At 40.0% G+C, this 27,231-nt stretch overlaps 1 protein-coding gene across 1 annotated transcript in view; it reads left to right on the plus strand.

The window, feature by feature from the left end:
* The window catches only part of SEMA3D (semaphorin 3D), a 164,296-nt gene that overhangs the window by 41,430 nt on the left and 95,635 nt on the right, over positions 1-27,231 (plus strand). Inside the window, exons 2-3 of the mRNA XM_044280111.1 lie at positions 822-1,004; positions 25,120-25,283. Coding sequence (XP_044136046.1) covers positions 860-1,004; positions 25,120-25,283 — 309 coding nt within the window. The 5' untranslated portion in view covers positions 822-859. The remainder of the gene's footprint in view (positions 1-821; positions 1,005-25,119; positions 25,284-27,231) is intronic.

Genomic DNA, 27,231 nt, shown 5'->3' on the forward strand with positions numbered 1-27,231 from the left:
TCCACCATTCACAATAGATTATATCACAGCTTATCTACTCTCTCCTGACCTCTGCAAAGGTCACAGAGCCTAGAAAACTCGCCCATGTGGGGTCAGCTCCAGACCGTTGTGTCTTTGGCCCATATAACTGCTCTCAAAACACAGGGAGTCTTAACATATTTCAGGCCTGGTGGACAGTGTGAAAATTGTAGGATTATTATTTTATTTTTTTAAACATAGATAGAGGCATGGAATATTTTTTAAAACTCACAAAAAATATTTTTAACATAAAAAGATGTTTTAAACAATAGGTCATCTTCTGATGTCATATGTAATTGATTCGATGCCTGCACTGCAGAATAAAATATTGCTCAATTTCCCAAAACACTAATAGTTATTTCCTTGAAAAATGGGAGAGGTTTGACCTTCACAACATTGCAACATATGTATCATCTCAGTAAAGAAAGATTTTTATCTAAGTAGTAGGGTCAGCTAGACCTTTCAAAGTGTTATCCTTGGTTAAAACTTAGAGGAAGTTATTAAGCTTAATGTCAAATTAAAAATGGTGATACTGTTATATTCAGGAGCATTGCATGTAAGATAAGTCTTACACAAATGGTCCTGTTGATACATATTGTGCATATCTAGCCTGTGCTTTATTTCCTTATTATATCCCTTCCTTGTGCATTGTTTGAAATAAAACTTCTAGAAACCTTTGATTCTTCTGTCTTTTATGTAAAGAAAATCTTATGTCGTTTACCGGGGTCCAATAAAATGGTAAAGATTAGTAATATTTACACAGTATCACCTTCCAATAACAAGTCATAAAAATCTGTTTTCAGACAGGCAATTCCCTAGAAGAGGTGCCAGATACAGCACCATGAAAAACAAAAGTCACAAATGTCACAGCAGATGGCTCACACCACAGAATACCTCTACAATGCTATCACTGCTTTTTCTAATATTTCTGCCAAAAATGGACTGCATGAAACAGAACATTCCCCGGCTCAAGCTCTTATACAAAGGTAAGTCTTACCCAACGACATGACTTATTTTTCAAGTGTTCGGTTGGAATTTTTAATGTCATAACTTGCTGTGCCATGAGCGGTTCGCTTTTGTATGAGTTTTTGTTGGTATATAATATTCCCCTAGAGTCCTGCTCCAAAAATATTAATTCAATTGGTTTCATTTATCTTAATAGGAATAATAAAGAGTAACTGAATGTGAGATGTGTTCTGTTTTTCATATCAGTGGTTTTCAAAGTTACATTTGAAAACCAACAAGATGAGCAAACCATGCCATCCTAGAACATGAAAGAGCTCGGTGTGTGTGGCGTAGCCACAAAAATTCCTGACATTCAACACTACAAGAATTATTATTCTTAAAAATACATTTTAAAAGAAGATAATCTTTATATCATATGCGCTTTTAAAACAGAGAAATACAGAGAGGAATTCATCTCATATATATGTTGGTGTGATATAAATTGACAAGTTCATAATCGGTCTATGGGAACACAAATGTGACAGATATTATTAAAGATGTTACTGGAGGGACCTAGGTAAGTGATTACAAGAGGAAAATGGCCCTGTAAGGATTGCTGTGGCTGCCTGAGCTTTAGGGTCAGCCTCAATCCCATGGTGTATGTTTGTACAATACCTTATGATCAGAATTTTAGAAGAACCTCTGTTTGCTTTATGGTTAGCTATAATAACATCTAAGGGTCTTGCACAGGACCATTTCTGATCGTTGCCTGATTTTCTGACCAGAGTAGAGCTGCATTTATATGCATCAATCGCCGCCTCTGTATAGGAAAGAACGATCACATTAGCATTCCCTCATCCCCATACATATTCATTATTTGTGGGCAGCGCAACCCAGTTCACACTGGACAAAGTGTTGTCCTCAAATAATATTTTTAGGTCAATGTGCTCATTCTGTGCTTGATCATTGGTACCTTTACATAGGACAATTATAGGAAATGATTGTTTGTACCAATATCAAACCCCAGTAATTGTTCCAATGGGGGGCTGGTGCACAAAAGATGTAAAATCTATACGCTTGCATCATATTTCAGTTTTGCTAAATATTAATGTAAATGAATTTTTTTTTTTTATGGAATTGCACAGTAAAAGTTCTTTATTTTGTCACCAGTGGGTCAGATTTTCCGTTAGTCTGGTGAAAACTCACATATGTCTGGGTGGTCCAGAATTTCCAGGTATAAATGTGGAAGTAAATGTTTGCAAATGACAGAAGAGTCGGGTCTCCGTTCAGTTTCAACCCTGGAATTAAAATTTTCTTGTATTTAGAAAGTATCCTAAAATTGTTAGACTGACGTAAATTTTCCTGTGTACCATATATCATAAGGGTAAGACCACACGGAGCGTCCATGATGTGGTTGAGTTGCGGCCGTGCTGCAGTCAAGAACCATGCAGACAATTAGCCCGCAGCTGCCTTTCATTTAATTAATGAAGACTACACTGTATATCCGGTCTTCATTGTTAATGGCTGTGCGGTATTAAAGGTACCACGTGGCCATTAAAAATGAAGACCGACTATGCAGTGCAGTGTTCATTAATTGAATGAAAGGAAGCTACAGGCTGATTTGCCGAGCAGTTCTTGACTGCAGCATGGCCGCAACCCGACTGGATCACGCCTGCTCCGTGTGGCTGCACCCTTATTTAGATTATGTGAAATGTGCTGTGACACGTCTTAAAACAATCTGTGGTTACGTTAAACTGTGCAAGAAATCTGAAAATCTGAAAAGTCCTCAGGGTGACCTTCCAGTCATGATTTGAGAATATCCCATAGAATGAAGTCCAGATGTATTGACACTAATTATTTCATCTGCTCAATACTAAAGAAATCCTGAACACATGACTGGCAGGTGGGCCCTGAGGACTGGAGCCGAGGAACACTGTATTAGTGCATGTGGATAACGTGCAGGGTTCCCCAGGCCAAGATAGCCCTATATTAGCCAGAGCAGATAGTTTATGCAAAGAGCACATTTTCTATTTCCATTAGAGAGACCCTTAGGCTTAAAATACAGTCATTTTAGGCTACTTTCACACTCGCGTTTGGTGCGGATCCGTTCAGATAATACAACCGTCTGCATCCGTTCATAATGGATCCGTTTGTATTATCTTTAACATAGCCAAGACGGATCCGTCTTGAACACCATTGAAAGTCAATGGAGGACGGATCCTATTTCTATTGTGCCAGATTGTGTCAGTGAAAACAGATCCGTCCCCATTGACTTACATTGTGTGCCAGGACGGATCTGTTTGGCTCAGTTTCGTCAGACGGACACCAAGCTGCGTTTTGGTGTCTGCTTCCAAAGCAGAATGGTGATGGAACGGAGGCAAACTGATGCATTCTGAGCGGATCCTTTTCCATTCAGAATGCATTAGGGCAAAACTGATCCGTTTTGGACCGCTTGTGGGAGCCCTGAACGGATCTCACAAACGGAAAGCCAAAACGGCAGTGTGAAAGTAGCCGTAGGCTACATGCACACGACCGTGCTGTTTTTTGCAGTCCGCAAACCGCGGATCCGCAAAAAACGGAAGTAATTTGCGGAACGGAAGGCCCATTGTAGACATGCCTATTCTTGTCCGTAAAACGGACAAGAATAGGACATTCTATATTTTCTTCGCGGGGCCACGGAACAGTGCAACGGATGCTGACAGCACACTGAGTGCTGTCCGCATCTTTTGAGGCCCCATTGAAGTAAATGGGTCCGCACTCGAGCCGCAAAAACTGCGGCTCGGATGCGGACCCGAAAAACGGTCGTGTGCATGAGACCTTAGATGTATTTATATGCATTATTTAATACAGTGAAATGGTTAATTCATTTTCAGAAATCAAGCCAAACTTTTACAGTATTATGTGAAAAATATGTAGGTGAGTAAACTTTGCAAACTGTTACACCCATAGAACTGTGAAGTGATTGCCTAACAGTATAGGCCCTGAGTCATAGAGAAAAAATGCAGGAAAAACAGACTTTTAGGAGTAGCCCTGTCTACAGTGACATTTAAATCTGGACGTAATTTCTGCTTTTCTAAATGCAGCCTGATAGAAAAAGGGGAAATTACTCTGCATATAGTTTGACATGGAAACGTCCGCTTGTACCCCACCCTCCCACCACAAAAAAGTTAACATCACTAGAAATGCCTCCTAGTCAGGAAATTGTCAATTACTATTAATGTGCCTCTTAGCAAACACCCGGTCTTCCTCTTTCAAAGCATTGACAACATATAGATGTTAGGTCATGCCTGAATATGCTGAGCCCACTGTATTCCCTATTGTATCGTGCAGACAGGAGAATGCACCGGATATTCTGACACAGTCCAGTCAGCACATCCCTAGCACCAGTCAAAGGGTGGCAAGAATACAGTATATTCAATTCAAATAATTCTAATAGATATTTATTAGAAAACTGGGGAATTTAGTGAGAAAATGGGCAGCATTTAAACTTCCATATACTTTTCCATTTACACGTTATAATTCCAGACTAATACGCTATTCAGTGATATATAGTGAATTTCTCAGGATTATTGAGTCTGATTTGTGGTCAGAGGTTAACAAGTGATTGCATTTAGGAAAACTTGAAAAAAAGAGAATTCCACCCAATAGTATTTGGACACTCTCTAGTTTTTGGGTGTGGTTAAATGAGTAAGATAAAATATACAATGTTATCCACTTTATGTAACCCATCCCTGTAAAGGTTCCTGAAAATTAGTGCAATGGGACACTGAAAAAGCATAAGACATCATTGCATCATTATTCCACAAGTATATATTGTAAAAAACATAGTAAAGTGACGAATGCTCCTTAAAACTTGCTCCAGAAGTAAGCTCCATCCCTCAGTCGCTGGCGTAGGCCTGCACTTTAGTTCCACATTGCAGCCCCATTGCGGATATGGACGCTGTTGGCGCTGTATGTGCAAAGAGAAATAAGTTATCATGCTAATATCCCTTAGGGCTCTGTTACGCGGGCTGATAGAATGAGCAGTGATTGGGAATAAGGAAATTAATTCCTGATCATTACCCACTCATTTGCTGCTTTTATTTGCAGTAAAGAGCAGGGGCGTAGCTAGAAATGCATGGGCCCCATAGCAAAAAAAAATTATGGCCCCCCCCCCCCATAATTTTTTTCCCGATCATTACCCACTCATTACCCACTCAAAATTAATTCCCGATCATTACCCACTCATTTGCTGCTTTTATTTGCAGTAAAGAGCAGGGGCGTAGCTAGAAATGCATGGGCCCCATAGCAAAAAAAAATTATGGCCCCCCCCCCCCCCCAGATATCTATCGGGCCTCCCACCACCCCTTCCAGAGCTCCCACCCAAAAAGCCATCCTAAATCTCCCACCGCCATGAGCAGTTTCACACTTGCAAGTAGTTTCAAACTTGCGGCAGGACGGATCCGACAGGCTGTTCAGCCTGTTGGATCCGTCCTGCCGCTATTTCGCCTTGCCGCCATTCCATCCCCATTGACTATAATGGGAACGGGAACGGAGCTCCGGTGCTGCGCGGCAGTGTGCGGTGAAAGGCTGGCGGCCGAAAAGTACTGCAAGTCCGACTTTTTCGTCCGGTGGCCTCTCACCGCACAGTGCCATGCTGCGCCGGAGCTCCGCCCCATCCCCATTATAGTCAATGGGGACGGAGCAGCGTCCAGCGAAATAGTGGCAGGACGGATTCGACAGGCTGAACTAGCCTGCCGGATCCGTCCTGCCGCAAGTGTAAAAGTACCCTTAGTCTGTCATATAAGAGTGTGCCCCCCAAAAGAAGGAAGGGGCGCCCTCCTTATCACTGCTGGCATCTCTTTTTAACTTCAGATCATCAGACTCTTACTTACTAATTACAGCACACACACCCTGGCCTGTAGTGTCCACCATCAGACAGGGGAGGGAAGAAAACAAACCCCAGAAATAGAGTGTCAGTGTGCCCCCCAATGTGTTGGGGCCACACTCTAGTTCTGGGGTTTCTTCCCTCCCCTGTCTGATGGTGGACACTACAGGCCAGGGCGCAGGGTGTGTGCTGTAATTAGTAATTAGTGAGAGTCTGATGATCTGAATTCTGAAGTTAAAAAGAGCTGCCTGCAGACCTGCAAGGATAAGGAGGGTGCCCCTTGCTTCTCTTGGGCCCCAAGAGAATCCTGAGGACTTGGCGGTCCCACTCTGAGTCTGCAGGCCAGGCAGCTCTTTTTAACTTAAGAATTTAGATTATCTCAGACATCATAAATTCTCAATAATCTCACTTCCTTAAAGGGCTTCTGTCACCCCACTAAACTGATTTTTTTGTTGTTGTGTACTTATAATCCCTATCCTGCGATATTGCTATACCTTATGTTATTAATAATTTTCGCTCAGTAGATTTTGCAAAAAACTTACTTTTATGATATGCTAATTACATTTCTACCAGCAAGTAGGGCGTCTACTTGCTGGTAGCAGTCGCAGAAAACTGCCCCCTCCTCTTGTTGATTGACAGGGCCAGCCGCGATCTCCTCCTCCGGCCGGCCCTGTCAGCATTTCAAAAATTGCGCGCCTGTGTTGATTCGGCGCAGGCGCTCTGAGATAAGGAGGCTCGCCTCCTCAGCACTCCCTCAGTGCGCCTGCGCCGATGACGTCACCGAAAGAGAAGACGTCATCGGCGCAGGCGCACTGAGGGAGTGCTGAGGAGGCGAGCCTCCTTATCTCAGAGCGCCTGCGCCGAATAAACACAGGCGCGCGATTTTTGAAATCAGTTTAGTGGGGTGACAGAAGCCCTTTAAATTCAAGTGAATCCCATCACTTACTTTTACAGTCACTGTAGTCACACAGACAGCAGACACAGACAGCAGACACAGACTGGAGTGGCAAGGCAGGACTGTCACTGGACTGGAGACTGGAGTCTGGAGACCACTGAGGACTGGTCTGGACTGGAGTGACTGTGAGGTTCCTCTCTCTCACTCACTCTGAGTCTGAGCTGCGCCTGCTCTGCTCAGCCTCAGACTGGTTTCGGGCAGTCAGACTCAGATAGCGCCAATCTGACTGGCGCCACTCCCTCTCCCTCCCTAGTCCCTCCACAACAGGAACACCCCCTCCCCCCCTCTGGCCCAGCCTGGCCCCTCCACCGCCTGAGTCTGCCTCCTCCTCCCTCTAGTTACTAGGAGGAAATCTTTCCTGCGCTGCGGCGCTGGTGCCTGCCTCCGCCTCCGTCCCTCAGGTACGACCCCGTTCCGGCCCCCTCCACCGCCTACCTCATATTCTGCTCATGCGGCAGTGCGCCCTGGGCCCGCCTGCTTCAGCCTCCAGTCCTGACCTGACTACTCCCCCTTGCCTTCCTCCCAGCCAGGCCCGAGCTGCGGACCGCCCGCGCCCCGCCCACTACACCGGGTGGTTGGGCCAGGCTGCCTGTGTGTGCTTAGTATTACTGTGTTAATAAAAAAATAAAAAAAAACTGAATGCGGTCCGGACGGGTCCCCAGTGGCGTAGGGCCCCACAGCCACTGCTATGGTTGCTATGGCGATCCCTACGCCACTGGTAAAGAGCACCTCTGTATGGGGATGAACAATTGTTAGTAAGATCATTCACCCCTATACATTTCCATTGTTTGTCAGCAGCACATTCCGGTTTAAACTTGGTGACATGCTAGCAATAAACTTTTAGGTACTCTGTGAAAGATTTCTTGTTTGCTCAATTGTTGGGTAATTGGCGGCACCTTTACATAAGTTGCCATAAATGAGCATTGACATGGAAGATTTTTCTTGATTATTGGCCTGATCCTTGACCTGTGTAAAAGGGCTCTTGCAGACCTGTCTATAGGGGACTTAGGTCATATAGCTATCCAAGGACAGTTTTTCTATGGCTCTTCAATAGAACGTCAGTACTACTGACATGTCTAAGTACTTTTCCTTTCCCTATACTATCCTTATTGTCCCATCCCCCCAAAAAATAAAAAATAGTAATAGTATGACTGCCTTAAAAAGGAGGCTCTAAACTGGAAACTGACCCTTTGGAGCCCTTATATGTCCTTACCCTCCTACCAAGATTCATTACAGGGGTTTTCAGAGACTTTTTAACTGATCTATCCTCCAGATAGATCATCATTTTTTGATTGGTGGGGTGGGGACATCTGGGACCCCCTCTGATTATCTGCTTGAAAAGGACACAGTGCTCCTCTGTGCAGCGAGGCTTTTTTGTAGCTTTCCCTAGGTCAGTGACGTCACGTTCATCGGTCATGTGGCCTAGACGCAGCTCAGCACCATTTAAGTGAATGGGGCTGAGCTGCAATACCAAGTTACAACCACTGTGCAATGAACGGCGCTATACTTGGTAAGCTATGAAAAGGCCACGGTGCTGACAGGAATGCTACAGCCGTTATCAAACAGCTGATCTGTGTGGGTCTCAGGATAGGTCGTTAAAAAGTGTTGGAAACCCCCCTTAAGGGTCCATTCACACGTCCGTAGAATGGGTCCGGATCCGTTCCGCAGCATTGCGGAACGAATCCGGACCCATTTATTCTCTATGGGGCCGGAAGAGATGCGGACAGCACACAGTGCTCCCGATAAAAATAGAAAATGTTCTATTCTTGGCCGCAATTGCGGACAAGAATAGGCAGTTCTATGGGGGTGCCGGCCGGGTGCGCAACTTTTTTTGGTCTGGGGGCCGCGTTGTCACATCGCACTATTTCAAGGGGCCGCAAAAAAAGGAGGAATGATCACTACCACAGTCATTCCTCCTTCATTCACTTCTATCGATTATCTGTAGCACATTTCTGATTACACAGGGAGATGTGCTGGCGATAATTGAACATCTTTCCTCCTGATAAAATATGCAAATCAGCCAACAAACGAGTGATTCCTTGTATTAGCTGATCAGTGGCACGATTATACCGGCCAGATATTAGGAATGAGCACTCCTATGAACACTTCTTCCCAGTAATTGTCCTGAATATTGTGCCGTGTAACAGGGGCTTAGAGATTTCATGGTAAAAAAATATTTTGAACCCATTCCTGCCGCATGGCCCTGAAACAGAAGATTCATACTTTCCTGCTCCCTGCCGCTTCCGCTGTCTCCATCTTCTGGTTTCGGCGCTGTTTACATCCGGCTGGCTATTGGCATAGTGACTTGGCTTCAGGGGTGATGTGGCAACAAACCATGTTTCGCCACTAAAGTCAGTCATTTGCTGGAGTGGTGCTCTGGGACAGGAAGATGGAGACAGCGAGAGCAGAAAGGAGCAGGAAAGTAGGAATCTTCTGTTTCAGGGACCATGCTGCAGGAACTTGTTAAAAAAATATTTTAACTAGGAAACTCCTTTAAGTGGCGACATTTCCTTCCTTCCTCCTATTCAGAAATGAGAGCTTTCCTTCACCGCAGAGGACGACGCTCACTGGTTAATACCACCTTCTGAAGGCTCACGCACACGGCCACTGTTTTAGTCCGCATCTGAGCCACATTTTTTTTATGTGGCTTCAATGGGGCAGCAAAAGATGCGGACAGCACTCCATGTGCTGTCCATATCCGTTACTCCGTTCTGCAAAATGAGCCCTTACTAGCTGGGAAAGCACTTCTTGGTTAATCCTTTAATGACCAGGCCTCAAAAGGCCTTAATGACCAGTCACTTTTTCGTGATTTAGCACACGTGGTTCAAACACTTGTAATTTTTTAATTTTTTTGGACTACCAAAAAAACTTTTTCAGCTTTTTATTACATAACACAGGGCTTTTTACTATATATTTAGTTTTATTAGGGGGAAACTGTACAATTTCATTTTTTTTTAAGTCATTATTTAAATAATTATAATTATTATAACTAGTTCCCTATATGTGTTGGATCATTTTATTATACAATATGTATCGTTTAACATGAATGGGGTGATAATTGTAATGGTTTTGGTTGGTGCGGGCTTTTTTTTTTCTCTTTAATGTATTTTACTATTTTCTCTTTTTTTAACTTATTTTTTTAATATATTTATGCTACAAAAAGACCTTTGGGGGACACTGACTTCTTATTTTGCACATTTTCCTTTTTTATCCTTTTATTTGTATTTTATTTATTTTTAATTTTTACATTTTTAATCATCACTTTATTATTTATTTTTTAAATATATTTTTTCCACATAATATGACAGTGAATAATTTTATTTTGCACCTTTTCCTTTTTATAGTGTTCTTTTATTTGTATTTTATTTATTTATTAATTTACTTTACACTTTTTGCAAAATTTTTTTTTTTTTTTTTTTTTTTTATATATATATTTGCAGCACTGTATATCCCCCAAGAGGTCTTTAAAATACCTCTGGGGGACACTAACTTGTTTTGTTTAGTTTTTTTGCACTTTTTTTTTTTTTCTTTTTCTTTGTATTTTTTATTATGTTTTAAATAAAAGCAGGAGCTGGAGCTGTAATTCTGCAAATGTGCGGCTCTCCGTGCAGAAACACAGCTGACCCCACGATCAGCTGTGTTTCTGCCCATCAAGACGGGGTCCGCAAACCATAGCTCTGGGGGCTGCGGGCCATAGGTTGTGCACCCCCGTGTTAGAAGCTGTGGCAGTTACAGAGACAGATGCAGCAGAAAGAACATGCCCCCCCTGAGCTGCCAGGCTGAAGATAATCTAGCAGAGCAATTCAGGTAATTAATTATCTCTGGGTCCAAGTGAGGTTGAGGTACACGGCTGGTTCTAGCTTTTTTAGAAAGGTATTGTCATTTACTGTACAGTTTGATGGTTAATGCATTAACGCATTAAGGAAACAATGACAAGAAAATCATAATTAGATTTTTCAATGGATTTTAATTACTTTTGTCACGAGATAACATTGAGACATCTGTTATCAAAGTCAATTGTAGCTCGGCTACATCTATATGATGTCTGATTTTCATTTTTTACATCCTCTGTTATAACTCATTTAAAGAGGTATTTAGCTCCCTGAAATAAATGTTAATTAGAAAGTCTTAAACACTTTCCAGGGGCCTAATTAAAATTGGGTTTGGGGCGAAAAAGCCCTTTAGGCATATTTGAAATTTTTGTTTCTAGTTTATTGCTGTGAACCTCAAAGGTGTAGCTAATATAAACTTTGTAATCAAATATATATTACAATATTCATTTCCACAATGGGAGCACTGGGACAGATTTTGTATCCAGATCTATTGTAGAAAATACATTGCATGGATGCCATAATGGTATCAGTTGTAAATAAACTCAATTTGTTTAATCCCAAAAAAGTTTGCCAAATAAAACAGTCTCGGCTAATTACATTTCTAAACTATTAGTGATTTTGAAAGTCCTGGAATGTCTCTTTTGCTAAAGATTGGTTGCACTTCTTGGGGTTTAAAAAGGGGTCACACGGAAATGGTCAAAGATGAAACATTTCGTAAAAGGTCAATTAGCATTTTATAACATGGGACATTTCCTGTAAGCATGTTTTTATAACTCAAAAAAGCCAAACAAATGACATAGCTCCACTGTAAGACCTGACTGTGAATGTGTATAAATCCAGTGTAAGCTGAGCTCATGTCTATGAAGGATTGTATTATTCTGAAATCACCATATGCTTTACTTCAAAGCATATTCTATACTATCCATACTATCCTTTCAAGCCACGATTGGTCAAACAGAGAATGTTTGTACTTAGGTCTTTCTGTAGGCTGACATTTTTTCTACATTCCCTACTACTGGCATATACAGCAAGATTTTGTGGCCAGTTTTGTTTAAAATGTCAAAAACTTATATAAAATGTCTTTCTTAATGTATTTTTTTCTTTCCAACGATCTTTGGATAGATTGAGCATAATGTATTAAACACCAAATATACCATATATTTAGTGCAGATAAGTCCTTATTATTTACCATACTTTCCCTCTAGAGATGGTATCCAACCTATAGCTTTCTAGGTGTTGCACAACTCAGCATGTCCTCATTCACGGGAGTTTTCACATAAAAAAGGATAGCTTCATTATTAATGGTTTAGTAGTAATACAGATATATATATATATATATATATATATATATATATATATATGATATAAAAAGTCTACACACCCTGAGACAAACATAAATACATTCAGAACTTTTTCCACCTTTAATGTGACCTATAAACTGTACCACTCAATTGAAAAAAAAACTTAAATCTTTTAGGTAAAGGGAAGAAAACAAAAAAAACAAAAATAATGTGGTTGCATAAGTGTAACTTATAACTGGGGATGTAGCTGTGTTCAGAATTAAGCAATCACATTGAAAATCATGTTAAATAGGAGTCAGCATACACCTGCCATCATTTAAAGTGCCTTTTATTAACCACAAATAAAGTTCAGCTGCTCTAGTTTGCCTTTCCTGAAATTTTCTTAGTCGCATCCCACAGCAAAAGCCATGGTCCACAGAGCATCAGAGAGATCTCATTGTTAAAAGGTATCAGTCAGGAGAAGGGTACAAAAGAATTTCCAAGGCATTAGATATACCATGGAACACAGTGAAGACAGTCATCATGAAGTGGAGAAAATATGGCACAACAGTGACATTACCAAGAACTGGACGTCCCTCCAAAATTGATGAAAAGATGAGAAGAGGCTACCAAGAGGCCTACAGCAACATTAAAGGAGCTGCAGGAATATCTGGCAAGTACTGGCTCTGTGGTACATGTGACACCAATCTCCCGTATTCTTCATATGTCTGGGCTATGGGGTAGAGTGACAGGACGAAAGCCTTTTCTTACAAAGAAAAACATCCAAGCCAGGCTACCTTTTGCAAAAATACTGAAGTCTCCCAAAAGCATGTGGGAAAAGGTGTTATGGTCTGATGAAACCAAGGTTGAACTTTTTGGCCATAATTCCAAAAGATATGTTTGACACAAAAACAACACTGCACATCACCAAAAGAACACCATACCCACAGTGTAGCATGGTGGTGGCAGCATCATGCTTTGGGGCAGTTTTTCTTCAGCTGGAACTGGGGCCTTAGTTAAGCTAGAGGGAATTATGAACAGTTCCACATACCAGTGAATATTGGCACAAAACCTTCAGGTTTCTGCTAGAAAGCTGAACATGAAGAGGAACTTCATCTTTCAGCATGACAACGACCCAAAGCATACACCCATTCAACAAAGGAATATCTTCACCAGAAGAAGATTCAAGTTTTGGAATGGCTCAGCAAGAGCGCAGACCTGAATCTGATTGAAAATCTGTGGGGTGATCTGAAGAGGGCTGTGCACAGGAGATGCCCTCGCAATCTAACAGATTTGCAAAGAAGAATGGGCAAATCTTGCCAAGTCAAAATGTGCCATGCTGATAGACTCATACCCAAAAAGACTGAGTGCTGTAATAAAATCAAAAGGTGCTTCAACAAAGTATTAGTTTAAGGGTGTGCACACTTATGCAACCATATTATTTTATTTTAATATTTTTTCTTCCCTCTACCTAAAAGATTTCAGTTTGGTTTTCAAGTTGTACAGTTTATAGGTCACATTAAAGGTGGAAAAAGTTCTGAAATGATTTATCTTTGTCTCATTTTTTTTACATCACAGAATCCTAACAGGGGTGTGTAGACTTTTTATATCTACTATATATATATATATATATATATATATATATATATATAATTTTAATTTTTTTCTTCCCCCTAAGTTCCTTACATAATACTTCTAAAATAAATATTACCCACAATCCACATATATACTTCTCTACTTGTCCTACCCTGATAAATATTTCAAGCTCTTATTTATAGGTTTAAACAGTTATGGTGAGTTCAGTGCATACCACAGGCCCATGCTTATGTTTACATATGTCACCATGTCACAGAAAGTAATGACATGCACCAGCTGCTCCTGGCCGACATATGACCAAATGCTTGAAAGAAGCAGAATTAATGTATATATGTTTCCTCCCATATGTTCTGTAGAAGATCATATGGCAGCATGCACTATTGCTCTAACTACCCATTCCCTCTAGTGACAAATCCTATTTGGAATAAACTAGATACAAGTGAATCAATTAGTGAGAGATAGAGAGAGGTAGTGTACATGTATATTCACTGACTTCTAAATATGTATAAATATACAGGTTTTTATGATCTTTTCTATCTGAAAGTGTTCTTGTATTTTTTATGCCCTAGACTGTTTGAATGCAGACATAGTATATGAATGTCTCCTAGCATTATGTCTTCTAGCATTCTAACTGAATCCAGTTGTTGTGACTAATATTCACATTGTAGTATATGATATTGACTTTGCAGATTCATCAAAGGTTTTAGTGTTGCAAGGGGATGTCAACAAGTCTCTTTACCAGTGTCAGACTGGCCTGTCTATGGCCAACCAGTTACATTTTTTGGGGGGGCCCACCATATGGATGCATCCAGATATTACTTGCTCACACAACAGCAGACAGCAGCAAGATGCTACAAGATGATTGATTATGGGGTCTTTGCAGCAACTTTGAGAAAGGAGGTCTCTGGGAAAGGAGGACACTGGTTTGTCCTGCCTCTGTACCGAGAAGTCATGTCAGCCACATGAATGTGTCTATAATAATAAACTGTGTAGTTTCTTAAATATTTTACCAAGTTTTTTGAGCTTAGGCTGATTGAGGTGCTTATTACGCTTTGGCCAAAATGTACACCAATGCCTTATTCAACATCCAGCATAAAGGCAGGGCAGAGTGCTGGTTGCAGTGTGCGATTGCATTTTGTGTTTTTACGTTTGTATCTCTATTTCGCCATAGCAATCTGCACCTGCTAGGGGTAGTGCGGGCTGAATTTTTTCATATTTTTCTGATTGAGGTGCTGTACACGGCCTATCTGTATGTAGTGCAGTCAGTCTACTGTGTTATGTGCCACTCATGTACATTAGTCAGTGTAGCAAAACACCAGGTTAGAGCATATACATAGAGCTGTATCTTTGCCCCAAGGGAAAGAAAACAGCCTGTGATAAAATGACCAATGATCAAGTAGTGTACTGAACTCTTCAGTGGTTAGGTGGGAACCAGGGTATAGTTATTGCACCCAGGGCCATGGGCTTCAAACTAAAGGTAGTCAAGCACATATGATGAATGTTGGTTAAACCAGTCACTTTTAACAAGACCAGGAGACTATCTAAAATGAATCACTTCCCGACTCTCCCTCAATAGCAGAAGTCAGTGGAAAGACAGACAGGCAGTTGGATTTTAACATGCCTAATCCTTGTATTCTCAAGAGAGATGAACCTCCACCAGTGTCTGGCAGTGACTTATTTCACTCTCCTGATTGGAAACAAATACACCTTCAGATGGCCAAGCTTGTATGTGTATGGGGATGTTAGAATGTATAATTGTGTGGCTGATAGCTATCTAATGTTTATGGCAAGCTTAAAGTCTATGTACGCCATAGTTTTTTTTTTTATTGTATTTTACTAATTTTGGCCTAAAATCATTGTTTTAGTTGGTCTTTATAAAAATTTTAGACGTTTGTGAGATACAATGGTTAAAAACTCACTCAAAATGTTGACGTGCTAACTGAATGAAAAAGCAAATTAAAACTACTAAACTACTAATATTGTCGAACCAGATGCATGTGTATTTGTATATATATATATATATATATATATATATATATACTATATTGCACACTGTGGTAGGGTGGTCAGCTATGTAATCAATTGAGGAGCTAATCTTTCACATTCGACAAGTGCAGACTAATTGTGACTGGTTTGTTCCGTTTTCTCAGCTGCGTTAAATTCTTTCCTTATTTTCTGTCTAGGTGGTCGTATTAATTGAAGGTGAACATTTTTACATTTCAATAGACCTTTATGCACATGTATAGGTCATGAATTGAAATAAAAATATTATTTTACCTGTTTTCATTTCATTTTTGATGACTACATCATCAGTCATTTCTATTTATTATTAATATTTCACTATTTAGTATCACACACTTTGCTTTATTAACTGTTTTAGGAAAATGTATTGACACTATTTCAGTAGAAAAGCTAGAAAACCCAAGGCACTGCTTACACTTTCAGTGTTATACTAGTTTTGCATTCGTTTTTATTCCATTTTGTCAAAGCAGACACAACAAATAAAGGATATATAAACAGAGGGAGAAAAAGACAACAGAAGCAAAATGGGACACTAAGGCCTCATGCATATGGCAGCAAGAAGATTCTGGGCGCTATACGTGCCTATGTAAATTAATGGACCATTACTGTCTCATTATGCATGTTCAAGTTTACATCAAGTAAATGAGGATCTTCAAGAAAAAAATAAATGTGCCACTTTTTATCGCAGGTGGCAATATACCTACCTGGAAGAATTGCTTCTTGGGGTGAATATGCTGCTTTATAGAAGCACCATGCAGTGGCATATATAGACCCAAGTGAACTCTACTGGTCTGTATTAGATGTTCACCCTGGCATTTCTATTATTTTGAGTTGAATCTGATTACATTTAACTTACACAGGATTCTCCTATCAAAAACACAGTTATGACTTTATAACCTCCAACTCTCTAATTAAAAACTTGCAGAGAGGAAATCCTTCAGTATAACACAAAGAGACAGTGATATCTTCTATAGAACTTTGCCAGATTGTTAAGAAGACAGTTAGTCTTAAGTATTTTTAATGGGATACCTTCCTTTTGGACAAGGCATGGAAGATTCCCACTTGGGTAAGATTGAACTGGCGTTTATGAAACAAGTGAAATGTATACTGTTCTTTTAGGAAAGAACCATGACAGCCTTTTTAAATATAAGTAGTATACAAATTAAATCATTATGCCGTGTAATGTGTTTGTCTCAGACCAGCTGTTTATTTTATTAATTCTTTGTGAACCTGCTCCCGGCCATGAAATGAAGTCAAATGCTGTTTTAATGCGTGTATATTTTAATAAATGAGAATGTGAAATAAACATTGTATCATGGAAGCATTTATTTGTGCAGCTGCTTGATTCCTTCTAAGACTTAACTAAATCTGCAGTAGATACTAATCATTCACAGTTGCCATTGGTAAGGACCTTGTGAAGGCCATGAATAATATCTATAAATATATAGGTATATATTTCCATACTACTATGATGAGCATCAATGGGAATACCAGACTGGTAATGGTACAGCACAAAGGTGATAAATGTATGCTAAATGAGTGTATGGCTGTGAGACCCCCACTGATCACTGGAAGGAAGGTCCTAAGCCCCCCATTCTGGAGGCATTTGAATGAAGTAACACTTGAATCATGCTCATAGGCTGACTACAGGGAAATTTGGGGGTGGGACGATTCCCAGGGGTCTGCCCGAACTCTCCTCATGGTAGCCGGCGAGGTACAAAATGATCTGATGCTCTCAGCATTAATTGATGTAGGAGCATCAGGCTCTTATGCACCTGGTCCACGGCCACAGGTGGCCTCCTGCATTCAACCTTATTGCTCTCCTCAGTATGGTGATGAAGTTGAATATTGTCTTTAAGCAGTTTTATTGTAATATCATTGTGCTAGCTTGTAATTAGCCGGTGACAACAATGACTTATATTGTAGACTATTACAAGAGATAATACTTCAGCAATCCTGTAAAGCTGGCAAATAATACATTGGATAACATTACATTTAAACCTCAGCCCTGCTGCCTTGACAGACATATATGTACATTTTTACAGATTATTCCTTCTAATAATTACTGTACATGAGAACATTCTGAGCTTACAGAAAAATAGCTATCATTTGTTATAATGGTAGAGTTACTACTTTAGTTAAAAAAAAAAAAAAAGAAGCACTTTTGAAACCTTGACATTTGGACCAATTTTCATAGTAATCTTTATGCTCATTACTTGTAGACTTTGGAAATTGAGCAGTTAATCCTATACTCTTTATGGCAGTTATACAATACTGTACCTTATAGGAGAAGCAAGTGCTGCTTATGCTTAGTTCTCTGTTTATCAGGGATAATATAACATATGGAAGAACTAAATTGTTGGGTTTCATTTTTCACCCATGCAAATAATTACAGATTATAAAGCACAGGAAACACAAAATGATGGAATATTTGCTCAGATGATATTGGTTTAACAACCAAAGCCATTAGTAAGCTTCAAAAAGGCTCAGAGAGCTACATGGAACTTGAAAGATTGTAGACTCATTAAGACTTGAAAAATGTGTCTATTTTGTAAAATGAATACAGTGTTTGTAGATGTTACTTCACAATACATTTTCCTGTTTTCACTTTCTATTGTTTTCAAATTTTTTTACGTCACAGTGAAAATAGACAATCCAATCATGAAATTATTACAAATGCTATAAACATAATTTACCAAATGTGTGAATGTTTCCCTTTAAATAATTGTGTACCTCACCAGATGGTTAGGGTCACCGAATACTGCGTAAAGGAGTGTTCAATGTGATACGTAATTTTCTAGAAGAATGGAAAGAAGCATTACATTTATGAGGAAAAAACACTTCAAAAATTATTATGCACATGATATACAGGAAGTGCTGAGAATTCTGTACAGTATTATATTATATTAAGGGCAGATAAGGAAAGCAGAAGACTCAAGTACAAGAACATTAAATGAGTCCATTGCTTTCTCAGAGTTCTAGTAATAAACCACCTCCATGATGATTCTCCCAAATTCCCTCACCAATGGCCAATCCAATATCAATTGTGAGTGATAGAATTAATGGCATATTCCTTTACACTTGCTATACAGAAGTGTCCTCTTGGCTTACAATTTTCTGATGCGAGTGGCACGAAATGAAAAGCCTTAAAAAAAATTATGATTTGGCAGTACTCTTTCAGGAGATGTTTTTCCTGTACGTGGATCATTTATCAAATCTTCAAAGGTAGAAAATGTGCTGTAACTGCAAGTATGTGATCACAGATTTACAGCAACAAAACTAAAATATTTTATTGTGTCTAGTGCTGGGCCCGACTGTCATGAACCAGCGGGTGTGAACCCACTGGCCACATGTCCCACCTCCTCTAAGGGTGTTGTCTAAGTGTTCTCCATAATTCTTCACAGTACCCCTTATGGTGGAAATAGACTTTCCCTAGGAGAACAGCAGGTCGCTACCTCTTGAGGAGGGCAGGCACATGAGGCAGATGGTCCAGGCGGTCCAGGAGAAACCTGAGTAGGTGCCAGAAGTGCAAGTGTAGTCAAGCAGACGTGGTCATTACCAGGAGTAACAGTGCAGGACCAAAGGATGAGGCAGAGGCGTAGTCAGACAGGCAAAAAGTCAGGGCAGTCACGGCAACAGGAGAGTCAAGGCAAGCAGGCAGGGATCAGACGAGTAGCAGAATCCAGGAACGAAGTATAAATCAGGAGCACACGTGAGTATTAGAAACTTAGCAAACACAATGACCTTGACACTGAGGCATCTGGGAAGGGTTGCTGAGTCACTTTAGTACCTGCAGGAGAGGCTGGGTTGGTCAATGAGGTCACATGACCCAACTTATGCAGCCTAGGGAACGATGGGCACTGCCCCTAGGGCAGTGTAACCATAAACCAGCAGCAAGCATGCTGTGGCCAGGGCTGAGTTGAACCTGTGGAGCAGATTCCTCAGCACCACTGCACGTACAGCAACAGAGCCCAGGACTGCAGCGGTGGACGGAAGGATCACCGCTGAGCACGGCGCTCAGGTCCATGGTGGTAAGCGGGGGAATGGCGCCATACAGCAGCCGCTGTTACACCGACAAGGAGGAGCATGACACAAATTCTATCTGCTATTTTTGAATACCTATGTTATGCCCCCTTAAGTTTACTTTTAAGATTTTATAATGCAGCAGAATTCTCTACAGCAATAAACCATTGACATGTCATCATTTGCGATGAGCTGGTGTGCCTGTTTGCTAGTTTCCTGTGAATGCAGATGAGGAAAATGAGAATGCTCCACTATGAAAAAGACATGTTCTACCATTGTCTTGAGAAAGGAAATCTATAGTCAATATATATATATATATATATATATATATATATATATATATAAAATGTCATGTACGTATGAAAATCAGATTTAAATCTGGATGTAAACTTCAAAGTTTCAAAAAGCCAATCCAATTTACTTGTCCCAACTGAAAGTACTGTAACTCTGTTTAATGTATTCTTGTTTTCTCAGATAACTTTGATCATCCTCTAATCTTTGATACTTCTTAGCAGATCAAACCCAGATGAAAAAAGGACTTTATAGGCTTTGCCAATCTCCCTATTTTACATAGCCACGTATTGATTTGGCATTAATCTGTGCTTCATTAACTACATCTAAAAATATAGGAAGGATATCTTTCTTTTGACCTAATAAATACCTCATGGGACTTGGCTTTCTTTAAAACATCTGTCATTAGATGAGTGCAAACTGGAGCTAACATATTCCCTATTAAATATTAATCATCAATACAAGGATAATGGATAGATCTGGACTAACATGAACTCTTATAATGAATTTTCTTTGGAGGATTTGAGAACTAAAATATTAAATGAAGCGTTAATTAAGTTTATAGAATGATAAATGTGGTGCTAAGTAATCAAAATAAAATTAAGATAATGAGCTCTTTACCCAATTGCTGCATTTAGTTTAAAAATATTATATTACATGTAGGTGCTAGTTCATTTACTTCCAATTTGCAAAAACTGTTGTACTCAAATGCTCAACTATTATTATAGGTGCATCAAAAAATCAGAGGCAGATAAACCCCCTACTATTGGTGAGCCATGTTATAATTAGAGATGAGCGAATCGAATCCCACAAAGTGGAATTCGATCCGAATTTCAGTATAAATTCGATTTACCTAGAAGCCGAATTTCCTCGTATTTCATGTCAGCGAATCGATATATCCTGAAATAGTATAAAAAACAAAAAAAAATATCAAACTTACCACCTCCATTTGCTAGCGATGGTCCAACAGCCGTTATCTTGCTTGAAGATCTCTTTCGAAATCCCGTTTGGCGCGAAATTACATGATCACGCCAGCCGGCGCGATGAGGTCATACGTCACCATGCTAGCCGGCATGATGACGTAATCTCGCGCCGCACGGTATTCCAGACGAGATCTTCAAGCAAGATTGGCGGCAGCTGGTCCGTCGTGAGCAAATGGAGGCGGTAAGTTTGATGTAATTGTTGTTTTATTGTTAATTTTACACTGCTTTTAAACTCAGATGCCACGATTATGTATGAACGCGGCATCTGAGGGGTTATCGCTATCGCAGCTCCCTGTCATTGCACCTGCTTCCTGACTAAGTCATTCGTCATTACGCGAAGCAGCCGAATCAAATTTTTAAGAAATTCGCAAATCTCTAGTTATAATGTCAGAGCCTTGATCCCCCAACTCTGGTGAACTATTCCGAGCTTGGTGGGTGTTTCACTAAGTACAGCATGTCTAGGTCCTCCATGGACAACAGTGACTCCCCTGTCTGCCCCACTATTGATACTGTATTTGTACCAGATCACCACCAGCCTCCATGCTCAGTGAACTTTGGTATCTATCCAGATTTTGCTGGTAAAGATCCTGGTCTGGAGGAAAATTATATTATATTATATTGTAGTTTTACGGTGTATATCAGAGCAATTGGATTAGTGTGACATATAAAGGTGTAAGGACTTTTGAGGAATTGAATACACTGGCATAAAACATAAAATTGGAAAGGATTTTAAATGCACAGTAGGCCCTAGATTTATAGTTGCTTGGGAAACTGAGATCTAGGCCGTCCGCTTGCTGAGGCCTTTGGTGTAGAACTGACATGAAAAGTGATAAATGTTCATCAATTAATTGCGTTATGTTAAAATAAAGTGACTCTACAGGGTCAAAAAGCTAAATCTGTTTCTTCCTTTTAAATCAGACCATTATATGATTAGATGAAAAGATTAAGAGATTGACTAATTAGCATAGCTAAATAGGTACAGTGGTAGCAATCCCACTTATGCCATGGCACCTAAAGTTGTCCAAAAATTCCTACTTTAGACAATCTTTATATTATGAACAGTGCACAATAGATAATGAGCATTTTGGGCCTGAGGAGCTTTAGAGGGTTTTTCTGAGTGTTTAATATTGATGACCTATACTCAGAATAGATCATCAATATCAGATCGGCAGCTTCTCCAGTCAGCTGTTTTAAAAGGCCTGGCCTCGTTGCAGGTTAACAACACCAGCACCATTTATTGCATAGCGGAGGTCCTTGTTATTGAGCTATGCCTAGGACATGTGACCGATAAAGAGGCTGCTGAGTTTACGATGCACCTCAGTCTCTTCAAAGAGCTGATTGTCAGGTGTGTCAGGAGTTGGACCCCCACTAATCAAATATTTATAGCCTATCTTGAGGATGGGTTTTCAATACTGAACACACAGATAACCCTTTTAAGTTATACCTCTGCCAGTAAACATTATTTTTTCTGCACCAGTGTTGATATCCCCTGCACTGCCACAGAATGTGCCAAGTTTATTACGTGGAACATGCCTTAACATAAATCAAGCACATCCTCTGGTAGTCCTTGTGCCTAAAGAGAAATCTGCGACAGCTCTGAACTGCCGCAGATATTTGGCTTCATTTGTGCCAGAAAACTGCTGTAAATGAAGATAAATTTATCATTGCTGTTCAATACAACCCCTTCCCTGCCTTGCCATGCCCCTTTAGTAAAAGTCTCAAAGGCGGCATGAAAACCAGGAGATGCGACTATTTAAAAAAAAGTTGCAAACATATAATCTAAAACAGTTCTCTAGTACTGACTCTTAAACTGACGTTGTCACTAGAGTCTTCTAAAATATACACGCAAAAATATGTATTTATTTGTTCCATGTTTATTTCGATTTTGAAGTTATACTGGCTGAGACCTCATGTTCTTCTCGCCACAGTTGACTTTGGAAGTATTTGTTGGAAACAAACGTATAAACCCAAGATTGCTTAAGAGCTTGTAGTGACACGAATGACTGTTTCTGGCCTCGTGCACACATTTGTTTGTTTCTGAGCACAGCACTGAGCTTATAGCATCTTGTTGTTCTCATCACAGTGGCAGGACGTTCTCATTTTCACAAAAGACGATTACATGTTTGGGTTTTATATGTTCAGGACAAGCATCATTATCAATTGAACTTTTGTATAATTTATGGACAGGCAATACAGATATACAGTCGTTATTGGTGGAGTGTGCCATGTGTTTAGTTTTTTAGTTGTTTTTTTCCCTGTTTTCTTTTATATGAATAGATGAAAATGACATTTTCTTTGACCTATCAACAATTAAATCCCAAATTGAAGACATTATACGTCTCACTCCTGCCCTATGCATGTCTCCAAACCTGCCAGGCATTTCCTGCTAATGTATGTACACGTCCTGCCGCTTCCAGTGCTCTTTGTTGTTAACAAAACTGGTATAGAATATTTTCTTTCATACAAACTTTAGTTTAGACAATCCTTTTAATTCTAGTGCATCCTGCATGTCTTTTTATTTTTATTTTTAGGCCACACAGATTTGATGTGGGTTTTAGCTGGAACTTAGTTAAAACAGCAGTGTAGTCCTTGCCTTTGTACATGCTGTCCTTTTGTCCTTTAGGGTATCTTCAAATGACTAATGTCAAAATACATGTCACAAATTTCATGTCTGTGCACAAAAATCCATGGTTATATGAATAGCAACAAAGATTCCCATTGCAAACAATGGATCATGGATTCTAGCATAACATAAATGGAATTTGTGTGAAATAGCATCATGTGAACTCCTGTATCTGACTCAAATAAAGCATCGATATGAGCTAAATACAGCATTACTTGTCAAAAATAACCCCATTTACATACAGAATATAATCCTCGTATTCCCTCAATTCAATGCCCAATTTCATGGCTAGATAGCAACCAATGCTGTCTATGGAAAGCTAAGAAACAATCCCGGTGGAAAATGTGTGTGTTATAAGAGCATTTTTCTGAATTTACATTATGTTGATCTTTCCTACTGGGTATAAAATCCAATTTACTTACAATTGTAGGATTTTACTTGAGCTGTTTAGTTGTGACACGCCCAAGATGATTTGTTACAGAATATCTAAAGCAGGCATGTCAAACTCATGGCCCTACAGCTGTTACAAAACTACAAATCTAAAAACTACAAACTACATTTGGCCTGGATATCCTACAGCTATCATGACATGCTGGGAGTTGTAGTTTTGCAATAGTTGAAGAGCCATGATCTAAAGCAATTATATTCTACTTACCTATGAAAGCTCCTAATTGCTAATGTTAAGTGCACTTTGGTATGCAGAAGGCAAGGGTATTGTTCAGTTGTCAGTAGGGTTGAGCGAATTGAAGTATCAGAAGTGGAATTCGATCCGAATATCAGGGAAAATTAGTTTGTGCTTCGTGGTAACGAATACATTTTCCCTGAAGAAACATACTCACCTCATCCACTTGAGAGCGCAGAGGCCTCCGCGGCCATCTTGATTGAAGATCCCGCCCATAATCTCGTGCACAGTGACATATGACGTCACCATGCCGGCCAACATGATGACGTCATCACACACCGCATGAGATTAACTGATTAACCCCTGAAAGCTCTCATTTTCAATATCATAAATTTGTCATGAAGCAAATTTCTTTGTGAAATTCGGCTAAGCAGCCGAATCAAACTTTTGTAAACTTCGCTCAACACTAGTATGGCAACCTAAAGAGTGACTTTACAAATTTCTGATTAAGGTTTCATACACACAAACACGTGCCGGCCAGGCCCGTATTGCAGCCCGCAGCGGCTGCTCACTGCATCACGGATGCAGACTCGTTCACTTGAATGGGTCCGCAATCCAGAAGGTCCAGTGCGGAATAGAGGCACAGAACCCCACTGAAGCACTGCAGAGTGCTTCCGTGGGGTTTCTCTACGTGCCTACGCACCGCAAATAAATAGAACTTGTTCTATTTTGTTGTGGTGCAGACGGGTCCCAGACCAATATAAATTGAATGGGTCTGGGTCCATCTGCAGCAGCCGCAGGATGGGGCCCATGCTTTGGGGACCACATATTGCAACAGCCGTATTCATGAGCCCTAAGACAAGTGAGATTCTCACGAGTGTCTATTTTTTAATATGTAAGCCTAGGATTGGAAAGGATTTTAGAAATGATGCTGTTTTCTCATCCAAGCCATACTTTACTAAAATCAAACTGAGATCATTCGACAACTGAAAAATCATGAATTGTCCAAATCTTTTCACAAAAAAAACACCAATGTGAAGATCTTTTTGCTTTTCCCACAGAATTGCTTTTGTCAAACAGCTGTATCCCGTTTCTGGAGTCATCGTCTGAGAGCCTGGGTTTACAGACCCTGCTTCTTGATGAAGAGAGGAGCCGACTGTTCCTTGGAGCCAAAGATTACATCTATATGCTCAATCTGGTTGATGTAAACAAAAATATAAGAGAGGTTGGTGTGTTTAAAACCACAGTCTTTTGATAAATGTCTTTTCAAACATTTCTTACAATGCATTTGCTTCCTGGTGAGCACCTCCAGTCGATGCTAAGGCGGCTGTGTTATGGGAAACTCACATACACAGACTGAGACTAAGCCTTTTTGCTAGATATAAGCACTCGAGAAGTCATAATACAGACCGATATATTTATGAATATTGTGTGTCATATGTATCAATACACCATGAATACTGGATACATCTATGAGGCTGCTAATTATTGAAATTGCTGCACACCACAAGTGTATTTTACCGCTCATGTACAGTACAATACTGCTTCCGTGCATGAGCCACCTATTTATTTCCAGGGATGTAATCAGGTCCTCTTCTCAGTCTTTCCCAGAGTCTTTCTTTGTAAATGGGTTTCCTGATCTCCCAAGGGACCTGGCCCTGAGCCTAAGGGCTCATTCACACGGCTGTTGTTCGGCCGCTGCAGCTGCCTCAACGGATCCAGACCCATTCAACTTGGGTCTATTTTTTGCGGTGCAGAGGCACGGAGAGAAACCCCAGGGATGCACTCTGTGGTGCTTCCGTGGGGTTCCGTGCCTTCGTTCCACACCGACCTTCTGGATTGCAGACCCATTTAAGTGAATGAGTAAGACCCCTAACAGTAAGGCTCAATCATAGAGTCTCAGAGTTGCTATGATACACATGTATGAACGGACAATTACCTGTAATTATTTAATAATGAGATCTATTATGAATATAACCCAAGCACCCTACTTCCCAGACTGATGTATCACTGAGCCAGTATGTCAGTCTACTTTGTTCACCAGAATGTATCTTTTAAAAATGTGATCAATTTCCCTCAGATCTTGATTAGACATGTATAAATATGTACATACTGTGATACTGAGTCAAATGACCTCCCAGGTGATTCAACAGTTTATGAGCAAAAATTGGGTCACCTCCTGGATATTTATAATGTAATTTGTATTATTTTATTTGTATTTTTTTATATTACACATTTAGATTTGTATCTTCTAACGTATCTCTGTTATACTGTATAACCACAGCCAGTAATGTTCTCTATTACTCGGATCTAGTAGCTAGATAGAAAACTGAAAACATGTGAATGCATTCCTTCCTCTCCAGTCCTGTGGTAAATACCAGTCTGTCAGTTTACTTCATCATGCGTTCTTTGCCCTGAAATACTATTCAGAAATACTTTACCAATGGGAAGAGCTGTAGCACTAGTAGGACATCTGCTGCCATCTATTTTCAGACGTTCTATATCTGGACTTTGGTTAAATCCAGTGTTGTGTTCCATATTAAATATAGATAAGGCCCCTTCGCATTATGTGTACTTATATAGATTATTGCTCAAACAATGACATTTTGAGGGGGCTTAAAAACATATTGTTGATGTACTTTACAAATGCTAGTTATCTGCCTATTTTCTAAAGTTAAATATAAACCATTGTACTAATATACATATAGATGATGTCAAAAAGTAACACAAATAAATATATATTAACATATCAACAAATATTAATATTTTAATTAATATTTAATTAATTTTATTTTAATATCAACTGTTCATATTTTGACCATTCCAACTGCCACAAAAATAATTCAACGCTGGCAAATGTTGGGGAACCTACCACTTTATTCAGCTATCTCAACAAGGTTGGGTCCTAGATTTCCCTCTCTGAATGGAGCAGTAGTGCACTTGTTGGTTGGGGTGTTTGGTCTATTTTTACGCTGGTCGCCCTTGCCTGCCGCTGCTTCTCTTCTCGTCGCTCCACTCACTTTTGTGTGTATTGGGGCTAGTGCTCAATAAACTTCTCTGTGGTACTGCTAGAGTATATCTTTCCCTTTTTCCCTTTGTCCAGATGCTAAGGTGTTGATCAGGTCTCCTATTTTGTACTGAGCTGCTGGTTCCAGCCCTTTGTCAAAGCTTTA

Source organism: Bufo gargarizans, chromosome 2 (assembly GCF_014858855.1).
Source record: "Bufo gargarizans isolate SCDJY-AF-19 chromosome 2, ASM1485885v1, whole genome shotgun sequence".
In the NCBI taxonomy this organism is placed as follows: domain Eukaryota; kingdom Metazoa; phylum Chordata; class Amphibia; order Anura; family Bufonidae; genus Bufo; species Bufo gargarizans.